General features: G+C 32.9%; 1 protein-coding gene across 4 annotated transcripts; it reads right to left on the bottom strand.

Annotated features, from left to right (window-relative positions):
* Window positions 1-5,187: 5,187 nt before the first annotated feature.
* LOC107909833 (nuclear pore complex protein NUP54) lies at window positions 5,188-10,271 on the bottom strand. 4 transcript variants are annotated; one of them, XM_016837512.2, is made up of 10 exons: window positions 9,597-10,271; window positions 9,461-9,514; window positions 9,144-9,203; window positions 8,922-9,032; window positions 8,287-8,352; window positions 8,127-8,213; window positions 7,678-7,779; window positions 7,440-7,589; window positions 7,026-7,158; window positions 5,188-5,442 (listed from the first exon to the last, which is right to left on the bottom strand). In XM_016837512.2, the coding sequence occupies exons 1-9, from the start codon at window positions 10,122-10,124 to the stop codon at window positions 7,042-7,044; spliced, it is 1,275 nt and encodes a 424-aa protein (XP_016693001.1). In that variant the 5' UTR covers window positions 10,125-10,271; the 3' UTR covers window positions 5,188-5,442; window positions 7,026-7,041. The 4 variants fall into 4 exon arrangements, with proteins under 4 accessions (XP_016693001.1, XP_016693000.1, XP_016693002.1 ...); XM_016837511.2 differs by having other exon boundaries at window positions 5,188-5,436; XM_016837513.2 differs by lacking the exon at window positions 5,188-5,442 and adding an exon at window positions 5,499-6,408.
* Window positions 10,272-20,799: the final 10,528 nt, after the last annotated feature.

Genomic DNA, 20,799 nt, shown 5'->3' with positions numbered 1-20,799 from the left:
ATTTTAAAATATTTAAAATATTTATAAAAATTCCAAAATTTATATTTTTTAAAATTTTAAAATTTTAAAATTTTAATATTTAAAAAAAATCTAAAGAATATATAAAGAAAGTTAAATTTTTAAAATTTTTCTAAAATAATAATTTTGGAGACCTAAATACGTTAATTAATGTTTCAAGTTTTTCATACTAAATTTTTTTTTACTATTTTGCTTTTAAAAAGTTTTCAAATATATATAGTTTCAAATTTAATTTGACATGTTTATTTTTTTTAATTTCACTCGATTCAGTTCAACTCAAATTTTATTTCACTCAATTCGATTCGAAAAAATTCAAATCGAGTTAGGATAATAAAATAGGACTTGTCAACTCGGTTAACTCGAATTTTTTTACTCAATTCAATCGAACGCTCACTCTACCATAGCCAAGGTTTTTATGCAAGTCTCTTGTAACACTCCTAACCCGTATCCGTCGTCGGAATAGGGTTACAGAGCATTACTTGTGATTTCATTTCAAAACAATCAAAAATTTTAAATCATATATTTCACAACATCAATCATAGCAAACTCTATTGATAACATACATATTGTCCCCTATACGAGCCCTCGAGGCCCTAAAAACATATTATAAACAAATCAAGACTAAATCGGGAACATATAGAATTTTTCGGGAAAAGATGAAAATTTTCAAACTGTAGGGGTCACATGGCCGTATGACTTACACGACTGTGACACACGCCCGTGACTCAGGCCGTGTGGACATTCGAAGTAGTGACACACAGCCATATCCCACCCTATGTTCGTGCCCGTGTAACTTTCTGACTTGGGTCACATGACCAAGCCACATGCCCATGTACTAGGCCGTGTACCCCTCGAAATGGCCTCACACGTCCGTGTGCCAACCTGTGTGCTAGGCCGTATAACAACCTGACTTGCAACCTTTAGTAAGCTACAAATGACACATGGCCGTGTCGCAAGGCCGTGTGTCAGACACGACTAAGACACGCGCTCGTGTCATTGGCCGTGTGGACGAAAAATAGGTCATTTCCAAGCCATTTTTCTCACCCAAAGTTTAGCCACTTACACAACTCAAATGTACCTATATTCATGCATTCAAAACACACTTAACATATGCATATTCACTAAAATATCATAGTATCTAACCATTCAACCAATATGCCAAAATGGCACCTCAATTTCAACAATCAAACTTGATTAAACATCTACTAAATTCCTCCATAATTCAATCAACCAATTGCACAACATAAATACTACATTTACCATAATGTTCACATACCAATCCCATGCACAACAAATATCATTATGACCATTTCCACATATATCATCTATCTTAATAAATTTACCAAATGCCAAATACATTCAAGGCTACCAAAACTAGCCATTAACAACTTGATATACCATCTCATTAAATACCAACCAACATTTCAAATACACATTTTAGCATAACAAGAACAACCCATGACATACATATTTTAACTACCATACCAACTTCCATCATTTAATCGCACAACACCAAAATAACAACCATTATAAGGCCAAATATACATGATATCATATCAACCATTTCATCACCCAAAATAGCATATATACAAACCAAGCATAATGGCTAATTTCATCAAACAAAGACACCTATACATGCCATTATAACCATGACTCAAACTCATCAAAATCTACCGATATAGCTGATGGATAGTGTGATGGATCTCCGACTAACTTCCAACCTGATCGAGCATCCAATATTCTGTAAAGTAAAGGAAAATAACTACGTAAGCAATGAATACTTAGTAAGCTCATATAAACTTTAAGCATAAAAAAATTCCATTTCAATAATAAAATTTATAGGTTAAATATAAACCTATATCAATATCTCAAGATATATCAAACCATAAATATCAACTCACAAATGAATAAGTTCATTAATGTCACATATTCACTGACCATTCATAACATGATAGGATTTCATGAGACATAATATATAATCACCAACCTTTTTATAAGATTATATATCTTTCTATTTACTTACTTTCAATCCCGTCTCCAATGCTTATCATAAGTCTGAACAACATTATTAATTCCCAATTCAGTGTATTTATCCATGACATAAGTAGATTCATACATTACATAAGCAATTTTCTCACATATAAATACATCATTTATCACATTAAACCTTTTATAACATTATAATACATCCCATTTATGTACTTACTGTTTCATTCTCTTTTCTTACCCGTTTCATTTGTATAATACCAGACATGAGCATAAACATCAACCATAATCTCAAGCTTGACATAAGCCTAATCACCATCATCAATACACGAGTTACTGCTTTTATGTATATAACTGATTTGGGGTCAATCACATGATAAACCATTTTATAAGAAAATACCCCTTTGAATCTTACCACATTTTCATGAACATAAGCATATTTTCATTTGACCACTTAAATATAGCAACCTTTAATGATTTTATTAGTTCCAAATAATTTAAATTATATTATTTTAAAAATTTTCTTATGAATATATAGGAATTTAAAGAATCAAAATGGGGACAGCAAAAGTCAGGGCCTGCTTATGAAGCCAAAAAAATTGTTTTTGGAAAAGATTTTTAGAAAAAAGCCAATGACCTCATAAAAGTTTACGAGCCTCTAGTAAAAGTATTGAGACTTGTGGATAGCGATGAAAAACCAACAATAGGCTTTATTTATGAGGCTGTTGATAGAGCTAAACGAGCAATTGAAACATTAAAAGGTACACAATCAGTAATTGAAAGATTAGAACCTTCTCTTGATACTCAAGTCAGAATGGTTAATCAGGTTAGATTCAAGTACTATTATTTGTAACTTAGTTACATAATTTGAAATAGAATTTTTATTTTTATTTTTACTCTATCTTTTATTTATGCAGTTGTTACTATTTAGAGATAAACATGAGACATTCGGTACTCCACAAGCACAAAGAGCTTGGAAGCAAATGAATCCGGGTAAATAGTTAATTAAATTATTTAATTTAATTTATATTATTTAATTATATTGTACATTTTGAAGTTATTTTGAAATTTAAATAATATTATGCAGCTGAGTGGTGGATAATATACGGCACATGTGTTCCCGAACTACAAAAATTAGCAATTAAAGTGCTTAGTCAAACAACTTCAGCATCAAATTGCGAACGAAATTGGAGCACATTTAGTTATATTCAAACCAAGGCAAGAAATAGGTTAAAGTATAAAAAAACTTGAAAAACTAGTGTTTACCTATTATAATATGAGGCTTCAGCTAATGCATCAAAAAAGAATGAGCACTGATGATATAAATGCTAGTTTTAATCCTATCAGCCTTGATCATATCTTTGAAGATGTTGATCCACTATCAGAATGGCTTCATGAGAAAGAGAATCCATTGTTAGATGGTGAAAATGTCGGTGTGTTGCCTGTGGATACCTCTGATGATGAAATAGATGTTGATCAATCTCAACAACAAATTTTGTCTCATTCAAGTTCTAGTTCAACTCTAAGTCAGAGTGACGATGGACCCGATGGTGGTGGTTTAAGTCCAATTGATGAGGATGATGGATATAGTGGTGATAGAGGTGAAATTAGGTCTTCTAGTTAGTATGGAGGAGAATATGGGGTTGGTACCACTAGTGGACATTTTCGTGACAGATCAGAGTTTGATGGAAATATGTTTCCTGAACCTAGGAGAGATAGAAGTGAACCTAGAGCTCCATCAAAGGGAAAAGGCAAGAAGCATACTTCTATAGGCTCTTCATCTGGTAGGAGATCGAGTTCTAGTAACCTTGGGTATAGTGATTCATCTACTAGCACTCAAGGTTTTTATCCACCAGAACAACCTTCATATTTTCAACCTTCACATGATTATCCACAACCATATGGTTATTATCCACTATTTCCTAATTATGGTGTGCCATACCAGCCTTAAATGCATCCTCCTCCACCAATGTATAACCTACCTCCACCTCCCATGTATCCTCCTCCTCAAATATATCCTCCATATCAATTATATGAAAACCAATGTGAAAATGTTACTTTTTTTGGATATATTTTTGGACAAAGGCCAAGAGAATCAAGTCAAGAACGCTCCCAAAATGAAGGTGAAGGATTTGATCTTCCTCGTCATTCCACTAATTGGTGAAAACTAAATCGTACCACTATCATTATTTGTAAGGTATGTTTTTTTAAAGAAAACTTTTGTTATTGTTCTTAATTTTGATGATATTAAAACATTTAAAATAATATATATCTTTAGATAACTGAATGGAGTATATTTTATGAAAAGATAATCAAGAATTGAAGCATGTTAAATTATATATGAAAGTAGAATGAGAGTGAGAATAAGTGGTAGGAAATAGGAATAATTAATGAGTATCTATACATTTATCTATTCATTTTTTCCTTTTGCAGCATAGAATGTTTATATCTTCACCATCTTTAAAGCTGTCAAGAAATATTGAAGACATCTCTTAAGTATGAATTTTCAATTCTTTTATCTATAAAAACTTTCAAACTTATTAAATATGATAAATATTTAATATTTCCTTCTTCTTTTTTACTTTGTTATTAGTTAATATAACATTCTTAGAAAATTCGTAAATAAATGTAAGAATAATTAATGATTATAAAAGTTGTGTTCTCATATCATATTAATAAAGGTTCATAAGTGTTAGAAAACACTCTAAAAATCATTAAAAGTGACTTTATATAATTATAATTATAATTACTATGTTTTACAATAAGTTGTGCGAATTTTAAAAAATTTCACGACCGCGATACCCGCAGTGACCGCAATAGTGTCCGTTATGTCTGCGACCGCGATGACCGCGACGCGACCGCGACCGCAATTTAAATCCCTGCTCTAAACCTCCAAGAAAAGCATAAAAAAAGGCTCAAATGGTACGATCTGAAAGATTTTTGGGAAAATCTAAATTTGTAATTTGAAAAATCAAGAATACTACATATTTTAAAATTTTTAACATAATTTTATTTATGGGTTAGCATTTAGTACGCTAACAATGTATTTTTTATTTCACAAGCGAATTTAAAAAATTGACAGGTGTCTTCTTTTTTAAATATTTTTTTAAAAATAATTTACTATGCTCCTATAAGACACCTATCAATCCCTTAATCCTGTGAGTCTAAAAATTCCAATAGTACTGTAATAAATATTTTCCCTTTATTTATTTAAATTATGTAATGATTAGTAAGAACTCCAGCAGTGTAAAAAATAATTTCCTTTTAACATCGCCCGTCGTATTGCTGCAGCTTACGCCCGTCCACTTACAGCAATCCTTTCCAACCAAGAAGAAAGCCAGGCTGAGCGATCTTTTAGACCATCTCTGAAATCAAGGAATGCTATCCTCTCCCTCTCAATAGAAAAGGCGGTCTGAGAACTAGTGCTGCACACTGCCACTTCAAGGAAATTTGATTTAGTTAACAAAAGAAAACAAAGAAGTAGAGTTTGAGTTGAAGCTCTCCAGGTTATATGAATAGAAGGTTAGAAAGTTCAAATGACAGAGAAGCCATTTTATATTCAACAATTTACAACATGGGGGAGAGGATAATATTATCAAATTTAAAATCCAGATACTTGAAGATGTCTAACATAGGAACCTCAACCAGGGGAAGTCGACATTTAATTTTACTTTTAAATGGTAACAACAGTTATATTAATATAAACATGTTTTTTAACCATAAAATGAAGTTTGGATGGCATTAAGTCTTTAACTGTTTCAAGTGTTAACAAATTTGGGGAGCAATGAGCAGCTAAAGAGTTAGTCGGTTGTTTCAGCTTTAGAAATTACAAAAGAAGCTCTCTTCTCTCATATTTAATGTGATGAATTTAATCGAAATTTCCTCCTCTTTCTCTGGTCTAATCTATCTCTTTTCTTCTCAATAACCCAGTCAGGTTTATCATCCTCGGCACTTTGCCCATTTTCCCCACTCCACCACTACTCAATAAAAACTTCTTTTGGAAAGCGTTAGAACCACATGCCTTTGTGAGTCCAAAGCCAAGCACAGCTTGGTCAACTCTAAAATTTCATTTGTTTTATTAATTCGCAAGTTCGTTTATACTCATTTAATAAATTATTTAAAACTCTTTTAAAACCATTTATTGATCATATTTGTTTGTTTAGTTGTGCAGTTCGATCAAGTTGATTTGACCTGAAGAAAGCAATACAAAAACACAGTTTTAAATAAACATTGATTCAGCTCCAGCATTAAGAACCTATTCCCATGAATTTCGTTAAGACTGCTCGTGAGAAAGCAAGGCCACGAGAAAGGCTGCTCTTTCATACTTCCATCAATCATTGTACAATTAAGCCTCTGCTTCACTTCTACTTGGCAGCCCACGGGTTTTTGTTTTCAGCCATGATTCTAAGATTCAAGCATAACTTAATTGTATAAATTTATTTCCGAAATGCTCCCTTTTCATTTTCCACATCAATCTCATAACTTATTTGCACTTCAAATGAATTTATATTAGATTCAACGTCTATATTTGAAAGGTATAAAAAAAAAAAAAGGTTCTATGTTCACCGAATCCGATCAATTTATTTTTAGATTCACCCTATCCAATAAATTTATAAAATTTGTCAAATAATTTACACTGGAAATCGAAACCCTAACATGTTCTACTTTTTTTTTTTTAGTATCTTCCATGTTTTACCCTTATTTTTACCATGCGACCTAAAGTATGTCTTGTTTTAAGATTTAAACTTAAATAATTTCTCAAATAAAACTGTCGAATGAAATAACTCTAGGCTAGGCCAAGCTTTAAAACTTCGATATTTTAAATCTAGTTTGGCCTTGAGGCAGGTTCGGGTTGTAGGCCTCAGGTCGCCCAGCCGATACCAATAGGATAATCACCTAACTCTCTAATGATCATAGCTTCACTTAGCATTGGTGAGAACCGTCTAAAACGACAACTTTAAATTCCCACCCAATCCACATACATAACTTCAAAATAAAATAAAATTATTTCAAAGAATTACCAGAGGGATCTGCCGTCTAATTCACATTTTCCGTCATATCCGTGTCTTCAGCCATTATTATCTCCATATCCCTGATATCTCGCTTCAAAACGTTGCCAAGCCTTGCAATGGCCTCTGTTTGCTGTTGTAATACCTATTCCCCCCAAATAGATCATTCATATTCAAGCCATAAATAAGGATTTCAATTAAAGGATGGCAACAAGCAAATATCTTGGACATAAAACAGCAGAGCCCGTAAAAGTAGTTGAAGATGCATTGTTGTTGTTAGCGGAATCTAATTATCATTGCAAAAGAAAATATTGATGGAAATGACAGGTGACTATTCTTTAAAATAATATGTCGTGAATGCACTTGTAGTAGCCTTTATTTCCCCAAGATGTAAAGTACAGAAAAGCTTAAATTACTCAGTCATACCTCCTGCATATCGGCAAGACTCTGCTCATGTATTTTAGTTGATCCTGGAAGATAAAGAGAACCTCCAGCACCAATAGCATTTGCTTGAACACGAGATACGGTTAGCAGGTTTTGAACCCTCCTAGAAAGTTCGGCTCCAGATCCTTTCAACTGTTATTGCATCTGCTTTGTCAGTAAAATATCTCGATGATAGTATAGGAAATGCAAAAGTAGTGGATCAGAAGATAGGAAGACTAGCCTGTCTAGTTATTGCAGCCAACTTCTCAGCCAATTCAACTTCCCCTTTCATTAAAGGCACACGGCAACCCTTACCTTCTAATGCTTCCAGTATTCTCATCATCTTTATGGCCACCATGGAACAATAAAATTCAGTGTAAGAACACCAAAAGATGCATAAATTACTGAGGAAACCATAAAAAATCCCACTATATACAACATTTTACTCTGTATCCAGCCTGACCGCACTCCTAAGGCAGTTGTAATTACTAGTGTTTAATCAAGCAGATTTCCTTTTCCTTTTTCCTCACTATTTATTTAGACTAATTTTGGGAGTACGGGGAGGGCATAGCATCAAGGAAAAATGAAGAATCCACTTCAGCTCAACAAAATTCAGCTTCTGATCAACTCCTAGGTTCAGGTCAATCATTTCTAGTAGATGCTAAAAAAACCAATCAAAATTTGTCTAACCTTTAAGAGCCGTCTTTGGAGGCTTTGCTCCTTTTGTCTCATTCTCTGGATCCATGGAAGAGTTTCAGCTTGAAAATGCCTTTGAAGCTGCCAAAAGAAATAGAATGTTAAAAAAACACTCCGAACAGTAATGCATGGAAACTAACAGATAATACAATACCATTTTCACATTGCTCTGGGTCATTCGCAACCTCTCAGCATCTGAAACAATGACTTCATCTTGTAGCTGCCAATAATCGGCAAACAAAAAAGTCGAACAGTTCAACCAAATTAGAACTCTCAAAAATAAAAAAGCATAATCACTGGAAAGACCAAGTCTTGTTGTACACTTACATACCCATAGATCTTCAGAAGTGCAAAATTTATGTGTACATTTGACCACATTCATCACCGTTCCTTCCAATAACTTGCAACAAAACTAACAACATACTAACTACACTATCCTGCCAGATTAATAAAAGCTCTCCTATTTCAATTGCCTTGCATAAAAATCTTCTTTATTTTATTCTCATCAAGAATTTTTCAAGGTTTCATGCCATTTCTAACAGCCAGATGTACTGACAAACAAATTTCCATCATTTTGAAAACAGAAACACAAAATGGCACATGAGATTCTTCCCTTTAATCAATTAGATCAGGACAAGACCAAGTCCTTCTAAAATAAGCATCATTCAGTTACCAATATCAAAATCTTATAAATACCCATAGAATGGTTATGAAGATTTTCCAGACAATAAAAAAAAAAGAAACAAGGAAGAAAACTGTCTTCACACCTCAAATATAAGCAATAATTACCTTCAACCGCTGTGAAAGATCCTTAAAACCCTGAACAAGCTGAGGCCAGAGTCTTTCCCGATCAGAACTCTCCATACCCTCCAGTTTCGCCATAGCTTCTGCCCACATTATCTACAAAGGTAAACTATCATTCAACCTTAGTAAAAGTAGAATTCCATGAACTCAATAAAAAGGAAGAGAGTAGTAGTAAGAAATTACAAAAGTAAATGCTGGAAAACTTACATCTGATACACCAGCTGGCTTTCCCCTGAACTGTGGTTCAATTACACTAAACAACAAATGCTGCATAAAAAATTAACTTAAATATCAAAACACGCAAAGCATCTAAAACCTGATTTCGGGTCTTTTTCATCAGTTGCATGGATCGAATAAAAAAATCATCAAAATAGATTATTGCAGATATTGCATTTCTCGTAATTAGATAACAACAAGAAACAGAAACAATGTAGCTTCAGGATAACATATCTACAATTGTTCTTCCTCTTGATTTGAATAAAAAAGCAATTAATAGTAGAATTAAGCATTGGGAGAAAACAGACCTTGAAAGCATACTTAGGGTTCCCAGCCTCCTCTTTGTAAGCATCCACAATCGCCTAACAATCGAACAGAAAAAATCGAGAATCAAATCACTGCGACCTAGGGTTAGGGTTTAACACTTTAAAAGGAGAGAATTACTTGAATGTCACGATCGGCAAGAGAGAAGGGGAGAGGGGCCACCGGAGCCATTTGAGTTGTCAATTGAGCATTGGGGAAAGGAGTGGCGGATAACGAAGTCTGGAATCCGAAACCACTAGAGGGTGCCGCGATGGATGGCTGTGGTTGCTGAAACAATGAAGTCTGTTGCTGTTGCGTTTGAGAAGAGAATGGGGTGGAGAAAAGAGAGGAGCCGCCAAAGCCCGTAGCGAAAGACGGCGTTGATGGAGTTCCAAAAGCCGGTGTCGAGGACGGAGTTCCAAACGCCGGTGTCGAAGACGGAGCCCCAAACGCAGGTGTCGAAGACGGAGCCCCAAACGCAGGTGTCGAAGAAGGAGTGACAAACGCCGGTGTCGAAGACGGAGTGCCAAATGCCGGTGTGGAAGAAGGAGCCCCAAAAGCCGGAGTGGAAGGAGTAGTTCCAAAGGCCGGGGTGGAAGAAGGAGTGCCAAAGGCAGGGGTGGAAGAAGGAGTGCCGAAGGCAGAAGTGGAAGCTTGAGCTCCGAACATCTTTGGATTGACTTTGATTGTGGAAAGCTCAAAATTAGTATTTTAGGGTGCAGGCACCATACAAGAGTGAGTCTCCCACTCAATTTGCTTCACCTTTCCTCTTTTGAGTATTTTCAAGAAGGAAAAATTGGTCAAATTACAATGTTTAGAACATAGAAGGCTTAGGTGTGGATTAAGCTTTAATTAGTATAATAGTAATTCTATAGAAATATTTTTAAACGAGTTATAGGTCTCTGAGGATGATTGGGACCAAGTTCGAGTCTTCGAGAATCAAAATAACTTAAAACAGGGGAAGTACTCTTGTCTGACCTAGTCGTGTTGATACATCTAGCTAGTATTGTTCATTCTTTGCTACTGACTTACTTGCTTTGATATTTCTAATCACTTATACTCGAACAAGTTTGTTAGGACCCAAAAAGAACCTAAAACACACCTAGTTTGATTCAAAACATTACAGTTTCATTTCCAAACATTATGGGACGCTAAAAGCATGTTCTAAACATCATTTAAGCATATTTAAACACATTCAAACATATAGCTATTAACATGATCACAACATTATCAGTTTTAAACATCAAATTCACTAACTTAGCATGTAAAACCCCTTACCCGAGCTCATACCTAAACTCGAGCAAGAAATGTTACATTTCAGGATAAATGCTTTATTCAAGAACAAAATTTATTATTCAAGTTCTTCTCATCTTTTAGACCTTTTTAAAAATCATTTAAGGTTTTATAAACCATTTCTAGGCTTTCTCTAAAGTTTGATTGCATTCGGGGTTCATACGGGACTCTTTTAGATAAAAGAGAACAAGGTAGAGGAAAACGAGGCCAGTGTTGCTACACTAGGTTCTCTTATTATTCATGTCGCGACATCTTGTAGCCAGTGTCGCGACCTTGGGTCCTCTTTTTCTAAATAAGTCAAAACTTTTTTATTTTCGTGTTAAGATCAAACAACATAACCCCACACATGTACCAATTAATTTAAATCTAGATAATACTTTAATTTATCAACTAATACTTCATTAATTCATCATATAACAATTACTCACTTAATGACTCAACAATTTCATTTAAACTTCTCTTATATAATAGCAATTTCATCACTTACAACAACTTTTTAACATTACAATTATTCTATTATTTTCCTCCTCTTGCTCTCTATTCCACATCCTATATGTACATGTATATACATGAGAATCTTTGGCTTTTAGTATAGCATGCCTATATATAATATTAATTATTCTTTCACCAATTACATGTGTACTCTTAACAAGATTGTCTACTTGAGTAGCAGTCACTAAATTATTTTTATCTTGGCCTATAGAAATCGAAACTAAGATCCGTTTGTTGTTTTTGAAACTAAACTCAATGAAATTTCAGAATTTAGTTCGAAGTAGATTAATACCAGTTTTTCTTTAAATATTCTTTTGTTCTGTTGCTAGGCAGCTCTGACCCTTCTCCACTAAATATTATTTATCTTTCTGTACAGAATTCTTATAACATTGTCATTTTTCCCCTTGAAATTAGACTCATTAAGATTTTTATAATTATAAAGTTCATCTCATAAATATTTTTTTTACAATTTTTAATGATTTTTCCAAGTTAGAACAGGGGATCCAAAAATTCATCTGACCTTGTCTCACTAAAATGCATATATCTCATTCAATATAATCTCAATGCTTACATTGTTTCTTCTGAACAAAACTAGATTCATTAAAATTTAATTTCATACTTGGTTCATCATTTAACTCATCTTCTACAATTTTTGGTGAATTTTCAAAGTTGAACTATTGTTACTATCCAAAATTGTTGTAGTGAAAATTTTACTTATTATCATTCAGATCACCCATATCAACATTTAACACTTAGTTTTACTTATCAACTATTAAATTGTTATACAATATCACTTGATTATGTATAACATCAAACTTTAGATTATTATTCAATTTAGTCCTTAAAGATCACATATCATTAACGTATAGTTTTATCATAACTTCTCATAACACAAATTATATTATTATCTATGAATCACAATTTATAAAATACTTTCCATCACTATTACTTAATTAATTTCACATATTAAACACTCAATTTATTACATACTTTAACTTAATACCTTGAAATATCAATGAAATTAAAATGAACACATACCTCTTTCTAACATGAACTTCTTTTCTTTGCTTCCCTTTTTATTCCTTTCTCACTTCCATTCCTATCTTTTCAACTTTCATCACTTTTAATTTCTCATTTCTTGGTTCTAAGATGATAGACAAACCTTCTAGGTTCTCTACTTCATTTTTCCTCTTAGATGCCTTTGAAAAATTTCAAGAAACTAAGATGGAATAGTGCGATTTTATGACAAATATCTCCTTTAATTTAATTAATTAAAATATTAAAATATCTTATAATAAAATAATAAGATAATAAAATATCTCACCAATTATATTTCAATACCTAATATTCATCAATTATTATCATGATAATTATCTTGATTGGGATATAACCATTTTGCCCTTGTAATATCTTAATGTTCACTTTTGTGCCATTACTCACTTTTGGTAAAATTTTAATTTAGTTCCTCTTTTTTTTTGTTTCCCAATATGGTCCTTATTTATCAATTTATTTACCCTTTAGTCCTTTCATCATTTGAGGTATTTGTACATTTGGTCCTTCAACTTTTCCATATCTATGTTTTGACCCCATAAATTTTAAATATTTACACTAAGACTATAACACTTTCACATTTTTACAATTTAGTCACTACCTTAAATTAATACGTTATGTCTTACTTCTTCAACTTCCTTTGGTATCCCACGGCCTTGACTTACACCTTATTTTACCAAGAATCTATCAAATATTGTTTACGACTAAGGAGGTTTTCAGGTTGTTACATAGCACACAAGCAACACTTGAATCATGGCATAAACATTGCATCAAGTTCATGTATAACAACTTATCAATAGAATGTCATTTTCATACACCATTATAAACATATAATCACACCTCAATTACAAGCCCTTAGCGTAGAAGATACCAAAACATCAAAATGGACTCCAAAACTGAGTTATGGCACTAGGTACATGCCAACTTAAACAAGACATATAAAAAGCTATATAAACTTGGCTGAACAGAAAAGTGAGTCCTGAATGCTATTGAACTTCTTGTATCCTCTAGACCTAAATGTTACTTGCTCATGGAAATAAGCAAATCCGCACGCTTAGCAAAAAAGCTCAATGGTGCTAACGTGATTTGAAGGTAATGCATATACAAGTCAAATATATAATTTAGCTATATAAATTTGTAAAAATAGAATGTCGGTAATGATAATATATCACAAAAAAAAGAAATAAAAATAAAGAACACACAGATTTTACGTGGAAACCCTTTCGGGGGAAAACCACGGGCAGATGAAAAGAAAATTTACTATGTCGAATTCGAATGATTATAAGAGGAGTAGACTATATCTATTTATAGGTTTGTAAAACCATATTCTAATATGAGTGTAGTAAGATTGAAACACCTTATTCTAATCAATATCAAATAGATGGAGTTTAATAATGTTTAAAAAACCTTATTCTAAAAATAAAATAAAATAAGTATAATTCTATAGGGATTTTACTTTTATTTTATTTTACCACTGTATTTGATTTAAATAAGGATTCGGGTCACTTAATTCTAACAATCTCCACCTTGACACGAATTCTTAATGAACAAGTTCTTCATCGCAAACTCTCAACGAACAAGTTCTTCATCGCAAACTCTCAACGAACAAGTTCTCCACCTCTTCCATAAAACCCCTTAAGGGTTTAACTTCAACAATGACACCAACCAGGTCTAAGCAATGCTTAAACTTGATTATAAGAAGTGACTTAGTCATCATATCTGCAGGATTTTCATGAGTACTAATTTTGCTCACAACAATATCACCACGAGCAATAATATCACGAACAAAATGATACCGAACATCAATGTGTTTTGTTCTCTCATGAAACATTTGATCTTTTGTAAGGAAGATGGCACTCTGACTGTCACAAAATAATGTATTGATTTGAAGGTCTTCATTGAGTTCACTAAAGAGTCCCTTCAACCAAATAGCTTATTTACAAGCCTCAGTAATCGCCATGTACTCAGCTTCAGTGGTAGACAAAGCAATTGTAGTTTGCAAAGTGGTTTTCCAATTGATTACACAACCTCCGATTATAAAGACATAACCTGTGAGAGATCTTCTTCTATCGAGGTCTCCAGCAAAATCAGTATCAACATACCCAATGACTCCATCTCTAGTTCTTCCAAACTGTAAGCAAACATCGATAATACCTCGTAAGTATATTAAAACCCACTAAACTACTTTCCAATGTTCTTTACTGAGATTGACCATGTATCTGCTAACTGCACTAACTGCATATGATAAATCTGGGCGTGAACAAACCATGGCATACATGAGAGATCCCACTGCACTAGAGTATGGAACATGTGACATGTACTGAATCTCATCATCTGATTGTGGAGACAAAGCCGATGAAAGTCTAAAATGGGCTGCTAAAGGAGATTAATAGGCTTATCATTCTGCATATTGAATCTGTAAAGAACTTTCTCAATGTACCCCTTCTGACTTAAATACAATTTACTTGCTTTTCTATCTCTGAGAATCCCCATCCCAAGTATCTTCTTTGTTGGTCCCAAATCTTTCATCTCAAATTCTTTACTTAGTTGGACTTTGACCTTTCTTATCTCTCCTTTATCTTTTGCTGCTATCAACATGTCATCAACATAAAGGAGTAGATACACAAAAGAACCATCACTGTTTTTCTTAAAGTAAACACAACTGTCAAAGCTACTTCTTTTAAAATCATGAGAAGTCATAAAGGAATCAAACCTCTTGTACCACTATCTTGGTGACTGTTTCAAACAGTAAATGGACTTTTTCAGCAAGTAAACATAGTCCTTTTTTTCTGAGACTATAAAACCCTCTGGCTGTTGCATGTAAATATCCTCCTCAAGTTCTCCATGCAAAAATGTAGTTTTTACATCTAACTGCTTAAGCTCCAAATCATGCATGGCCACAATACCAAGCAAAGCTCAAATCGAACTATGCTTCACAACTAGGGAGAACACATCTGTGAAGTCTATTCCTGGAATTTGACTGTAACCTTTTGCAACAAGCCTTACTTTATATTTGGGTTCTTCAACTCTTGGAGTCCCCTCTTTCTTCTTAAACACCTATTTACAAAGAACAACATTTTTACCTTTAGAAAGTTTCACAAAATCCCATGTTTTATTTTTGTGTAGTGATTCCATCTCCTCTTGCATAGCAAATATCCACTTTTCTGAGTCTTTACAACTAACCGCCTCAGAATAATTAGATGGCTCTTGGTTTGCATCTATATCTTCAGCCACATTTAAAGCATAAGCAACTAGATCAGCTTTGGCATACTTCTTTAGAGGTTTAATTTCTCTTCTAGTTCTATTTTTTGGCGATAGAGTATTGTGGTGAAGAAGCAACTTTATTTTGAATTTTTGTACTGGTTTTAGTAATCGACTCTGTTGTAGATTCTGGATTAATCTGATGCTCCACCTGTTTTTGATTTTCTTTATTGGAAGAGTCTTTAAGAGATAAGTTAGGTAGCATAGCAGTTTCATCAAAAACAACATCTCTTCTAATCACAACTTTTATATTTTCAGGACACCATAACTTATACCATTTTACATCAGCTTTATAACCAAGAAAAACACATTTAATAGATCTCGGTTCCAATTTTCCATTATTAACATGAGCATATGCAGGACAACCAAATATCTTTAAATCAGAATAGTCAGCAGGATTACCAGACCATATCTCTTATGGAGTCTTTTTCTCAATGGCAACGGATGGAGTCGATTGATCAAAAAACATGTAGTAAAGGTTGTTTCAGCCCAAAATGACTTTGGTAAGTTGGCATTTGACAACATACATCGAACCTTCTCCATGATCGTTCTGTTCATTTGTTCTGCAACGCCGTTTTGCTATGAAGTATGACGAACTGTCAAGTGTCTCACAATCTCTTCTGACTTGCACAGTTTATTAAACTTATCAGAACAGAACTCCAAGCCATTGTCTGTGCGAAGGTATTTTATTTGCTTTCCTGTCTGTTTTTCAATATTGGTTTTCCAAGACTTAAATGCGAAAAACACATCACTTTTCTACTTCAGGAAGAACACCCACACTTTTCTGGAAAAATCATCAATAAAAGTTAGCATATAATTAGCTCTACCTCTCGAAGGCACTTTGGATGACCCCCACAGATTAGAATGAATATACTCTAACGTTCCCTTCGTGTTATGGATTCTTCTGGTGAATCGAACTCTCTTTTGCTTCCCAAAAATGCAGTGCTCACAGAACTTCAGTTTGCAAATTCCTTACCCATCAAGAAGTCATCTTTTGCTCAATTTTTCCATGTCATTCTCACTCATATGCCCTAGGCGCATATGCCAAATTTTAGTAATATCATCATCTGACAAGGAAGAGGATGCGATAGCTACATCACCAGTAACAGTAAAACCTTGCAAAACATATAACTTGGCAGTCTTTCTCTACCCTTTCATCACAACGAGGGAACCTTTGGAAATCTTCAAAAGCCCACTTCAGCTATGTATTTGTACCCTTTTGAATCAAGAGTACTCAACGAAATTAAATTTCTCTTCAATTCCAGAACATGTCGTACGTCACTAAGTGTTCTGACAACTCCATCAAACATCTTAACTTTAATTGTTCCAACACCTACAATTCTACAAGAAGCATTATTTCCCATCAAAACAACACCTTCAGACACTATTTTGTAAGTTGTAAACCAATCTCGATTGAGACTCATGTGAAAGGTGCAACCCGAATCAAGGATCCACTCATCGCTCACTTTAAAATTATTGACAGAAGCGACTAGAAGTTCACCATTGCTGTAGTCTTCTACAACATCAGACTTACCAGAATTTTCTGGTTGTTTTCCATTTTGATTCGCAGCTTCCCTTTTGATCTTGTTCTGTATCTTATAGCACTCAGATTTAATGTGTCCTTTCTTCTTGCAGAAGTTACAAGTTTTACCTCTGTTTGAAAACTTCGATCTACCCTTAGATTTATCGCGAGGATTTCATTCATGTGTCCTTTCACGATCATTATCAGTATTTTGATCTTGTCTCCCACGAACAATGAGACCCTCTCCTTAAAAGTCAGTTTTAACCACAAGATGTTTTATCTTATCATATGAGGTTAAAGAATCATAAACCTCATCAATTGTGAGAGACTCGTGGCTATATAAAATTGTATCTCTAAAGGTTGAATAAGACGGGGGCAACGAACAAAGTAGAATCAACCCTAGATCTTCCTTATCATACTGAACCTCCATGGCCTCCAAATTTGAGAGAATTTCTTTAAACACTATCAAGTGTTCGTGCACGGACGCACCTTCCTTCGAATGATGAGCATGAAGACGCTGCTTCATATACAGCTTACTAGTTAGAGTGTTCGACATACATATTTGTTCCAACCTTTTCCATAATCTAGCGACGGTCTTTTCATTTATCACATCCTGTAAAATTTCGTTAGACAAATACAGATGTAACTGTGTTAATGCCTTTCGATCCTTGCGCTTCTTCTCTTCCTCCGTCAATGTTGAAGACATCTTATCTACCCCCAGCAGGGCTTCCTCTAAGTCCATCTGTGCAAGAACTGTTTGCATCTTTATCTACCATAATGTGAATATGGTGTTGCGATCCAACAGCGGAATTTCATACTTCAAAGACGCCATTACCGTTATTGAGATGAACAATCCAAAAGCTCTGATACTAATTTGTAAAAATAGAATGTCGGTAATGACAATATATCACAAAAAAATAAAAATAAAGAACACATAGATTTCACGTAGAAACCCTTTCGGGAAAAAACCATGGGCAGAGGAGAAGAAAATTCACTATGTCGAATTCGAATGATTACAAGAGGAGTAGACTATGTCTATTTATAGGCTTGTAAAATCATATTCTATAGGAGTGTAATAAGATTGAAACACCTTATTCTAATCAAAATCAAATAGATGAAGTTTAATAAGGTTTAAAAAACCTTATTCTAAAAATAAAATAAAAGAAGTACAATTATATAGGGATTTTACTTTTATTTTATTTTACCACTATATTTGATTTAAATAAGGATTCGGGTCACTTAATTTTAACAAAATCATTTATACGCATGCTTATATTTTGATATTTAGTATTTATACATGAAATCAAACCATATTATCAATGGTATCTTAATAACTTTTATAAAAAAAATGGCACTCTCATATTACTATCAATATCTCAATTTCATCATTCGAGTAATTCAATTCGTTTTCATAGCATTTTTCACCCCTAAGGCTCGTATTACAATTTCACATGTTTTCTTAATTACTATCTTTTCATATCATAACAGGGGTATACAATTACTCAAACCAACACGAGTCATTCGATATCCATTATCTATTTCATATTCAATCGCATATAATAAACTTCATAACCTCTATTAATTGGACATTAACTCAATACGAATACACAAACTTAAACTTTAGACACTCCAAGTATAACATCGAAGTGCTAATCAGCCTAATATGGACTAATCCCCCTAACACTCCATAATAACAATCGCATCATAGTGCTAGTATCAATTGTATTGAAGTGCCAATAACAATTAAATCGATGTGCCAATAACAATCACACTGAAGTGTTAATAACAATCGCACCAAAGTGCCAATAAGCTCCTACCAACAATGTACACGAATGCTTTGACATGCCAACTATACCCAATTCTATCCAACACCATTTAATAAGGTATTTACCAATCAATGTATTTAAGTTCACAAATTAATTAACGATCATATAAATTTTTCATATCATTTGCATTACATTCTCATGCTTTTTGATATTAATAATTTAATGTATCACATATCCATTCAACTAATTCTTATCTCGATTGCATTCATATATGATTAGCATTTAATCATATGCATTTCAATATATACAAGTTTCCTTTCAATTACAATTTACATGGAATTTTCATATTAATTGCAATACCATTATTCAATCATATTATCAAATAACATTTTTTTGATTTATGTAATTATCATAATATTTCCATTATACCATAACATGTATTCAATCACATGTATAATCATAACAATCTATCAAGTCTCAATTTCACCAATACTAAATCATAAGTAAAACTTACCTTTCATGAGACAAAGCACCAAATATTACCTTTTATTCAATTTAGTATTCAGTCAAACTATGAATTACAAACAAGTCACGGAAGCACAAACCAAAATAGAGCTACTCATCTACTGCCTTCACCTTTCCTCTATCCCTTGACATCCTAGCGTCGTCTTTAGCTACCACAATAAATTAGATTATAGAAACAATATTAGTTTCTCCCACAATACATAGAAATACATCAATTAAGCATGAATTGCAACTTATTCGTTTTAGTCCCTATAGGCCCTAATGTTTGAAATGCTCGTATCTTTTGGCATTCTTTATTTAAATCAAAATCCAACTTCATATTTATTCGCTAGGAACCTCATACTTTCAATCTATAACATAATTCCCCAACAACTTTCACTGTATTCAATTTGATCCCTAATTTCATAAAATTAACTATAAGACTTAACTCAAATTCTAAGTTAATTCAACATTTTCCACTACTTTCTAACATAGACCTAACATATACTAAGCATATCATTCACAATTTCATCACTACCAAGCTTCAATCTTACTAAAATTCAACAATGATAACTTGAATTTAATACAACAATTAGAAATCCAACATATGAGTTATACGTGCTAAGCTAGGAGGATCATGAATCTATAAAAATTACAAATTAAAATCCTCCTTACCTTAATGAATTGGACTGAATTAAAGAAGAGAAATATCTTCTTTTTCTTCTAGCTTGGTATGGTTCGAAGAAGAAAGATGAGAATGTTTCTTTTTTATTCTCTTTCTGAATATCTCAACACACACATATATACATATACTTAATGAGCTAATTAACTTAATTATACATAATTTAATGACTAATATTTAACATTAGCTCACTTACTGGAATTGGGTGGATGGAATCATTCTATCCCACTAATCATGTAGCAATTGTGGTAAAATAACCATTAAGTCTTTGGTTGATTTGCTATATAATCCCTCTTACAAATTATAATATAAAATCCAATAACAATTACACTTTTACAATTTAGTCCATGTACTATAATTAGGAACTTTCTCAATTTAATTATTTGACCATTCAATATCATAATTTCGTACTAAATGCGTCGACCCTTCAATTAATAATTTCACCAACTTGATTCATGAAATTTGACTTTGAAACCGTATTTTTTGGCACTGACTAAAAATCGGGTCGTTACACTTTTACCGGTAATTTTTCTTAGATACTACTTAACTAAATATGCCTAGCTACTAGTGCTATTTACAAGACCAAACTTAAATTTTAATTGGAATATAATTCTAATATTAATCAAGTGATAATTAATAAATAATATTATTTTATCTATTTTAAGCTTAGAATTATATTCAAATTAAAACTAAATTTATTTATCTTACTAAAAACAATAAATTAATTTTAATTGAAACTCATAAAACTCAGTTGATCTAATATCAATATTACTA

This window comes from Gossypium hirsutum, chromosome D02 (assembly GCF_007990345.1).
Source record: "Gossypium hirsutum isolate 1008001.06 chromosome D02, Gossypium_hirsutum_v2.1, whole genome shotgun sequence".
Lineage (NCBI taxonomy): Eukaryota > Viridiplantae > Streptophyta > Magnoliopsida > Malvales > Malvaceae > Gossypium > Gossypium hirsutum.
The sequence above is the reverse complement of the archived record's forward strand: the minus strand, read 5'-3'. Positions and strand labels throughout refer to the sequence as shown.